This window comes from Scatophagus argus, chromosome 1 (genome assembly GCF_020382885.2).
Source record: "Scatophagus argus isolate fScaArg1 chromosome 1, fScaArg1.pri, whole genome shotgun sequence".
Taxonomy (NCBI): domain Eukaryota; kingdom Metazoa; phylum Chordata; class Actinopteri; family Scatophagidae; genus Scatophagus; species Scatophagus argus.
Genome location: NC_058493.1, coordinates 9,428,831 through 9,438,413, shown reverse-complemented (window position 1 = coordinate 9,438,413; position 9,583 = coordinate 9,428,831). Strand labels below are relative to the sequence as shown.

Sequence of the window (9,583 nt, the reverse complement as noted above, 5' to 3'; positions counted from 1 at the left end):
GGCAGGATTCTCGTTTGTCACTCGTAATCCACCGAGTCTTTGGCTGGTTTGTTAAGGCGGCAAATAGAGTTTTGGAGTTGACTCTGGCCTGTACAGGTCGCCTGGTGCAGACAGGCTGCTGAAAAACCTCAGAGTGGACAGAAATTGCAGGTGGATTTAACGTTGTTACATCCCGTTTTTTTCACGCAGTCACAAGTGATTTCATGAATCCAGTCCTTTATTTATTTCGTAAGTATTATTTTATCACAAACTTTGTCACTCTTTCAGAATCAACTTATTGTAACAAGGCACTGTATGCTATTTGGCTGCTAAAAAAAGACAAGCAGACATAGCTAGTTTGTACAATGTAGGAAAATACTGTTGACATGAAGCTGCATAAAGAAGTTGGGAACTGATTGGTACTGCAGGAGTGCAATATGTTGGCTATAGGCCATTTTTATACATGAACATTACATGTAAAATTAAACGTGTCAGTACCCTGTGATGGACAAACCTGACTGGCATCTCTGTCTCTAAATGTCCCTGTGCTGGCCCAGGCCTATACCCCGCCTCTCACCCAGTGTCACCTGGGATCGGCTCCAACCCCCTGCTGCAGGTAAGCCAGTGTAGATAATGGGAAGATCGGTGGATGAATATTTCTAAAATACCCGAGGCACATCTTTGTCGTTTCTGCACTTCAATTTATTGTTACTTACTACATCTGCAATAACCCACAACCCCGATTCCAAGAACGTTGTGGCACCATTTAAAATGTAAATTAAATCAGAATGCAATCGCTTGAAGATGAACTGTTTTTACTGACAATGATCTTTGAAGTGTTCCTGAGTGTTCCCATGTGCTAATATTCCTTTATACAATCAGATGTTTCACAAAGTGCTTGTGAATGACTGCCCATTTCAAAGATGCTCCTTTCATACCCAATCATGATACCACCACTGATTCCCAATGAGTCCATCTTCTTGTGAAATGTTCCAAGCAGGTACTTTGAGCAGTACACAAATTTCCCTGTTCTTTGCTTGCTGGCATCAAAATTAGAATAAGCATATATTTGCTCAGATGGGGATGAACATTAAATGTCTTGTCTTTGTATTGTTTTCAATTATATCGAAAAAGATTAGAAAATTATGACATTCTGTTTTACACAGTGCCCCAACCTTTTTTTTTCTGAATCAGGGTTGTAATATCGCCAATATGTTTATCAGACTATAAGTGATTTTTCTGGCAGACATGTGCTTAGTTTACTCTTTGCTCACATGGTACCAGAATAAATTGCCTCCAAGGAGCTTTTTGTGCTTTTAAACTGCTTGAAGCTGTGTTTTTGCACTCCATCAGTTCAATTCATTCATTTTTGAATGATAGTTAAGTTAGAAAGTTAGATTTATTTTCACTTTTTTAACAAAATGTTTATACAAATTATACAGCACACCTACAATCCCTCTTCCACTCACTCTTACACAGACGTTCAAGATTGACAAAATGTCAATCCTACAAAGATTTGTCAGTGACATTTTGTCAATCTTGCTATGAAGACCTTTGATAAAATGAGCTTTGACTCATTTTTATGTGAACATTTTAGTTTTTTTTTCTGGGAACTTGTTTAAAGTTCTCATGTTAGAGCCAACAGGATGATTTTTTTTGCCATGACAATTTATATCATATAGAAAAGAATCTGCATAAGCTCAGACTGTCAAGCCCTGGATGATGAGGAAACTATAGTGTAAAGTTACCATTACTGTTGATATTGAACAGTTGTGTAGACCTACATTCAAGCCATAGCATTATATAGCCTGCAGGAACGACAAAGAAACAATGGTTTACTCATAAGATCACATGTGTTAATTACATTAGTCTCATTACACGATGACTTGTTTTTGTTATCAGCCTAGACAGGAAGAACGTATTTCAAAATGTATTTATCTATTGTAACGTAACACGCAATGTATTGTGGCACCACAGGCATATTTCGTGAATTGTAAATCCATAACTGGATAGATAATGTCAAACTGCAATGCATGCACGTACTTATTTATGTGCATTGCCTTTGAAGAGGTCAGACGCATACCGACAATTCTATATGGTCGCCTGAGCCCAGTTTAAAGTGTATTTGTGTACGCAAATTACGCAGTGCATCAGAGTGATAATGGAGATGACAAAGGGGTTACTTGGTTCTTCCAGGTAAAGCCCACCACAGGGCTGAACAATGGGTTTGCATCGCCTACCTGTGGGCTTAACTAAAGAGAACAGGAGAGCGTTTTAAGAATGGGAAGAGCATACCCCTTTAAACAAGGTGGGCTGAGCTTATTTGCAGTTCTCGCTCCTATGGCAACCCAATAGATCAGCATCATGAATATTCACAATTCACCAAAACGCACCATGACTGTGGATCAGTGATGTCAGCGGTCCCTGGAATGCTCTACTGTATTTTGCAGGATTGTGTCGCGTTGTTTGATGGCAACTGGCAAGACATCTGGTGAAAAGCGCATCCTTCGTCGTGCATGACCTTTCCCTCGTCTCCATATGACGGTCCGTCGGCACGTCCCTCACATGTCACGCTAAGGTGACTTTCAAGCAGTTTTTCCACTTTTGCGCACAATGTCGGAACGGCACAAAGATGTACACTGGGGACGCAGTGGGCAAGTGGACCGCCCCGGCTGTGCGTGAGAACATATGCAAACTGTCAGGTAGTCTAATTATGAAAAAGAGTGTCTCTCATCTGTTTCAGTAGAGCCACAGTGGTGCATGTCATGTGTAGCAGGCTTTCAGGGATTCAGATTAGCTCCAGACTGATCTCTCTCACAAACAGATAGGGAGCGCGGGGCTGGTGGCAATACTCGTTACAATACAGCCTAACAGTCTGGATGTATTTAATTTTCCCCACTGTGTCTCAATGTCATAATGGACAGGTTGCACTCCTCCATGCGTAAAAGGCTCTACAGTTTGCCACAGCACATTGGACAGAAAGCATCCATAATGGGCGAAGGAGAAGACGCAGACAAGGACACCCGGAGGAAGAGTATTAGGATGAAGCCTCTCCCGTCACCGTCGTCGACCTCTGGGGGAAGCTGCAAAGGCATCGGGGAGACCAAAAGTGGGGAGTCTGTGATCATGGAGACGGACATAGGGAGACCGATGAAGACCAGCTCAAATGGAGATTGTCGGAGATTTCGAGGCAGCCTGTCGTCCATCACAAGTCGGCATGTGCACGACTCTGACTCGGCGGAGGAGAGGCGCCTCATCACCGAGGGGGATCTCACCCCGAGCGAGGAGAGCCCCCCCGGAGCCATCGGTGACGGCCCGCCGGATCAAGGCGCGCAAGGAGCCAGCGGTGGCGGAGGGAGCCAAAAAGATTCCCCAGACCAGCAGTCAGGGTTTATAAAGTTGGACGGCATTGATCAAATTCTGCCGGACGACGAGAGATTATATCAAGCTGGGTTCATACACAGACAGTTTGGAGCGATGCTTCAACCAGGGGTCAACAAGTTCTCCCTGAGGATGTTTGGAAGTGAGAAGGCAGTTGAACGGGAACAAGAGCGGGTTAAATCCGCCGGATTTTGGATAATTCACCCGTACAGTGATTTCAGGTAAATGTAGACACATTGTAGCCTACACATGCTCTCCAAACAACAGAAGGTATAGAATGAAGCGTCACCTTAACGTCATTCCTCACAGGCCCACATGTTGTTCTCAGTGTGTTGATCTTTTATAAGGGCATTGATCAATTCAAGTGCAGCTCATTCATTGTTTTCCCCAGCCTTATAGCGCCTTCTTCACGCATTTCACACCACTGCGTTGAAAGATGACATTAAAACAAAACCGTAATGTAATCAATTGCCTGTACTGCTTTAAATAAATTCTTACAATTTACCCATCATGTATAGATTAATATGGGTTTTTTTTACGTGTCATGACATAGAAGAGAAATTATTTACATTAGTTTCAGGGTATGCACATATTACTCATGAGGCCTGGATATACGGATAGCACAACCTTTTGCTAATTAGGCCAATTTCCCTATCTTGGGCATATGCTATCCACATGGATACATAAATGAAACCTTTTAGTGGTTTCTTTTCCTTTATTTTAGAAGACGTGCTGAGGGCATTTGTCATTGATTTGGGTCAGTGAGGAGGCCTTCACTTCACATTATCTTTAAAGGCTGACATGCTGATGTTCTTATTCTCCTTTTATACACAATGTTTCGACAATTAACAGAGTCATGTCATTTATTTGTATTAATTTATATTGATGGGTTAAACTAGTGCAATTTTACAACAATGAGCACAATTCCTTTGTCCACTGTAGTGACAAACCACAGCAGAAAAACTGAGCAGAGAAAGTCTGGGAGAACTCTACAGAGTCATCTGTGTTGTTAGTGCCCTTGAGTTTGTTATTGGCCATATGCATCTGATTCACAGCCACATGGAGGTTCTTAACTGCAAAGCAAGACTAGATTTAAACTCCATCAACCTCGCTGTCTGGATTATAGAATGGTTGTCATACAATGCTTTTTAACAGTTGGTAATATTAACTCAAAGGCAGACGTATTCATAGGGATGCGCCAGTAAGCAGTCGTTCTGTATCTTGTTTATTTCCAAATCAATAATAATGTTGCTCAAACTCAATATTTTACTGTAGTAGAGACAAGTGTGTATAAGATCCTGATATTATCTAAGTCTCATGCAGTGATTTTGATTGAGCTCACATAATTTCTTTCCTTCAGCATATCCAGATATATTAGTTTGGAAAAAAGAAGAACTATTTTGATTACTTCATAGCTTGCACTCTAAGCCGGTAGTGAACCTTAGCTTTTTTAAAAGTGAGAAGATTTTCTTCTCATATAAAAATCTATTTTATTACAAACTGTGTGAAGCTTGGCATCTTGTTCACATATACATCTACCACCGTTCATTAAATGATGTGGAGGCATTTGGATCAAGGGAAAATGATGTATAGTGAGATCGTCCTTGTTACACATACTCTATTCCTCCTTGTCTGTGACACTGAATGTTGTCTATTCTGCCTGGTGTTAGATTGGCCGTGGTGTAATGGCATGTGATATAGAAACTCACTTACCACAAAAGCGTGCTTTTATACCTCAAGAACAAGATGTCTGACTTGACTGAGAGACATGTGAGCTGAGTTGCTCACAGGCCTGGGGTGTGAGTGGAAGCAGCTTAATAAGACTCTTCCTAGAATAGAAAACAGACACATTTATTTGCCTGTTTATCCTGAGAGAAGCAACGCTGTGGTGGCTATCATCACTTGATGCTGTTTTTAATTGTCTTATGCTGTCATGAAGAAATTTTTGTAATTATGCCAAAGTGCATATGAGAGGCAGACAGAAAGAGAGAGCAGAGATGTACAACATTTCAGGTTACAACCGGATCTGGATGATCAACTCTGTTGTTTAGAGTTTCCAGTCTGTGATTGGTTCATTCTGCATTATCATTCTGTTTGTCTTCACATAGTACGAAGTATGTCTGCTCATTATTAGCAAGTGCAAGCCTGTCCCAACAATCTCGAGCATAAAGTTATGGAACTATTTGCAGATAAGCTAAGACGCCATTTCCAAATTCACGCACAGATTGGACAGGTCATCATCAGCAAGTGAGACATGTGTGAGACAGTTTGCCATTTTTGTTATGCCCCTCCCAGCTGGTTGTGTTTCCTCTGACCCTCTCTGCTCTCTTACTCACTGTGTTAAATGTCATGAGGAAGGGTGATTCGGGGCTTGGGGAGACTGTCCTGATGCTGAAAGGTCAGAGACTTGGCACCCACCATCAGTTTTGAAGTGTCTATGAGCAAGACACTGAACGTGGGGCTCTGCACTGCAGTCAGATGCAGATGCACACACATCTCCCTCAGTGAGACGTACCAAAATAAACAGACAAATGAAAATGCATTGAGAGAGGAGTGCTTTGGAAATGAGGTTAGCTACCCACTTGTTCGCGGTCTGAGGAGGGTCACTGTATATTACCATAATTAAACATTTGGGCGATTTGAGAGCAGTTTGCTTGTGGTTCAATCACTCAACTCTGTGATTACGTAATCACTTAACTCTACAATTTAAACTGCAGATGTGGCACTCAATCAGGAGAGAAAAGAAAAAAATGAGCCTGTGCTTCAGCTTTTATGCAGGGAAAGATTCTATACATTTGTGAGGAACATGCAAAAGACAAAGCAAACGCTTAATTCACAAGTAGATTAAAAGATTATTTCTCATTACTGAAGGAAGTCAGAGTCTATGACACCTCTTTTTTTTAAATCAGTATTTAAATGCTTCCAATAATATCTGAAACCAATCTACATGTGAGAAGAATAGTACATTGTTAGTCAATTAACATATCATGCTGAGATGATTTACAGCTACTATTTTATTTTTAATGAACTGAAGGAGAAACATGATATTTCCTCCAACATCAGGATCAGAGACAGGACAAGATGACTGTAATTAAAGTACACACAACGAGATGAGTTGGACCTTTTAATACGCCCAGAGAAGAGAGGGGTCTCTACGACTAAATGTTTTATTCCCATGTCTGCATCAAAGCTTTGGCACTATAAGCTCAAATTAGAGTGTCACAAGAAATCACATAGTCATCACTGTGCTGGAATTCAGTAAAATCTCCTCTTGTCAAGTATTGTATAATGCTAAGAAGCAAGGGAGGAGCAATATCTTGCAAGGGAAAAAGACGGATTAAAAATGGCATCATAATCCAATCTGCAGCCTCATTTCCAGATCCAAAGCTGAGCAGCTTCCTTCGATTCTCAACAAGCGTCTCCCAGTGAGCAGATGTGGTCAGTTAACCAGAGAGTGATATCCACAACCCCACTCCAAAAAAAAAGGGATTCATATGGAATCTTTTATAGAAGGATGATTATGACTGTCCTGGACCATAAAATGTCTGTGGGGGTTTGATAGGATTGTTGAACAGTATAATTGATGCTTAGATTATTGCCTTCTCTACCCTGCTCCACACTGGATGCTTCTGTTGGATATCTGCTCTGCTCTGCTTTCTCACTTGTCTCTGTCCTGAAAATCTGACTTCATATTTGCTATTTAAAAGCTGCTGTACAATAAGCTGTGCCGAGACCCAACAACACTGCATGTCCTTGGTAATAAATAGAGATTGTATTAATGTCTTAAAAAGCTTATTGTCCCCTTTAAAGATTATAGATTATTTCAGTGCGTGATTGACAAAGCCATACCCCTCTCACAGAATGGATCCTCCATCTTGCCCTGATGAAAACCAGGTGCTAATTTTTTTTTCCTACCTGCTAACATAAAGCCCTTTGAGTGGATTCTATCAGTGCAATAGCATTGTGCAGAGTTCTAAGCAAATGATGCATTGCAATATTAGAATGCAGCCATCTGATTGTCAAGTGCCTTTTAATTATCTTGTGATTCAGAACCCAGAGGACACATCTGTTGGAAAGTCTTTCACATTTCCTGGAGTGATAGAAAAGATGATGTTGCACATTAGAACTTTTTTTTTTAACCGAAGGCTCTATTAATCCCCCCTTTTTCCTTTAGAACCATATTGCCAACACTATCTGAGAGGGGGGTCGGCTGTCCTGCAGTTTCTGTCAATCAGTTAAATCCCTTTGCAACAGTCAGGCGAATCCTTCCATCCCCTCTGCAAGGTCCACTTTTTTTTTCAACAGCTTTTTATTCCACCTGCACATCCAGTTCTGTTTCCCAGAAGACACTTAGCTAGACAGTGGCAAAAATAAATCCTCTGAAAAGACATCTTACAATTTTGCTTCTGTTATTTTTTTCAAGAGAATACATTCAAGAAAAGCAGAGCAGCTGTAGCCACCCACAGATGTACACATTAAGGCTGTGATATAGCGCAAGTAACTTTTAGGCAAAGTGTTAGCTAAATGTGGTCCTAAAAGCATTCGTGTTGCCTATTAATTTAACCAGTTCTGATTTGATGTTTTCATTGTGTTGCTGGAGTCAAAGCATTTTTAATATCATTCATTCATCCAAATGGATAAAAATGTTTTTGGACAGCTTTTGACAATATTAGCATAACTCTGTTGACTTTTGCTTATTTGCATATCTCATTCTTCTAAAGACTAAAATGGTAAGGACAAGCTCAGTGCACTTAATAATGAGAATGAATTAATGAGAATAAAAAGAGAACAGTGTCTGTGCTACCTGTACTTAGACTTCATTGTATTTTATGGGAAATTTGGGGAAAATAAATCCCATGCCTGTTGCTCCCTTGATGACTTGTGAGATATTTTAAATACTACAAAATTTATGCACTTTAGCTGTACAAACCTTGTCAAGAATTGACAACCACTGGCAGCGACAGGCTTTTGGTTGAGGATCCAGTACTCTTACTGTAATGTAGAGTGCACGTGTGAATCTGTGTCTGTCTGTAATTGTGTTTGTGAGCCTATGGGACTGGATTAAATAACAGCATTCTCTATTTCAGTAAGGTTGATTACAGTTGATTTGAGAGTGTGTTTTGTTATTGATTTGTTTGGGTCTTGTGGGGCTTCTAGCTTTCCACCAGTGGATTTATTGAAAAATGAGATGGAGAAACATACGCGGCTACAGCTCAGATGACCCCCCCTCTTGTTGTGGTAGCAGGAGTCATAGTCTGGGTGAGAGCTATGCAGAGGTCAAGGTGAGGGGCCAGTGATGCAGTCGAAGAATGTAAACCCTCACATCAAGAGTCATATTTAAACAGGTTTTGACAGTTTTTCAGTATAGTAAGCCTTTATGATGGAGAAGTTTCTTAAAGAGTCCCGATTTTAGACTGTTAGTGTGTGCCCTTATGGACCATGTCTTCTTGTCATGTAGTGCTAAAGGTGTTTTGAAACTACATTGGATGAATGACACTCTTTTCCCTTTGGTCTCCATTAAATAATTCCTTCTTAAATTTAGTCAGGGTAAAACATGGGGATTACAGATGGTTCTGGCTGGGCCTGAAAGTGGGGTAATCAAAATAGACTGCTTTGCTCATCCACGAATATTAGGAGCCAAGAGATTATTACAGCACAATTTATTTAATGGAGGGAGCCCAGGGAGGATGTGTGTGGCTGGTGGGTGGAGGGTTGCCTGTCATAGTGGCAGAATGATTGAACGGTACCCTGTGACCTCGCCAGGCACACTTGTGTGGGAGTGTGAAAACGGCACACGTGATAACAATTTTTTTTTTTTTTTTTTGCATGTGAGTGTTTTTGCCCCTTCCTGATATGTCATTTAATTCAGCTTTATGTATTAGGCAGAGAGCTGAGTTTAACCTTGGCAAAGTGATGGTCATCTCGAGGTGAGATTATATTGATTGATTGGACATCATATACATTCTGAAAATGGGAAAGCCTACTGGAAGCATTTTCTGTTAAGTGCCACATGTCACCCAGCTGGAAATGCTTGATGTATTTTGGTGACCTGACAAATGTAAGGCTGTCCTTCTTGTTCCACCATCTCCTGCACTGCAACATCAATTTATAATCTCTCCAGGTGGATACACAACACTAGTCAGCCAAGAACCATTCTCGAGTTTTTTTCTCTTTTAACACTTTTCAGTGTCAAATTTATTTCTCTTTGCCTCTGGACAGATGT

General features: G+C 40.8%; 1 protein-coding gene across 6 annotated transcripts in view; it reads left to right on the top strand.

The window, feature by feature from the left end:
- The first annotated feature begins 8 nt into the window (after positions 1–8).
- hcn4 (hyperpolarization activated cyclic nucleotide-gated potassium channel 4) overlaps positions 9–9,583 on the top strand; it is a 64,435-nt gene continuing 54,860 nt past the window's right edge. The window contains exons 1-5 of one of the 6 annotated variants that reach the window (XM_046372421.1): positions 9–150; positions 537–595; positions 2,176–2,287; positions 2,430–2,523; positions 2,904–3,581. In XM_046372421.1, coding sequence (XP_046228377.1) covers positions 2,917–3,581 — 665 coding nt within the window. In that variant the 5' untranslated portion in view covers positions 9–150; positions 537–595; positions 2,176–2,287; positions 2,430–2,523; positions 2,904–2,916. Of the gene's footprint in view, positions 151–536; positions 596–2,175; positions 2,288–2,429; positions 2,682–2,903; positions 3,582–9,583 lie in introns of all 6 variants that reach the window. The other 5 variants (XM_046372192.1, XM_046372334.1, XM_046372244.1 and 2 more) reach the window with 5 other exon arrangements.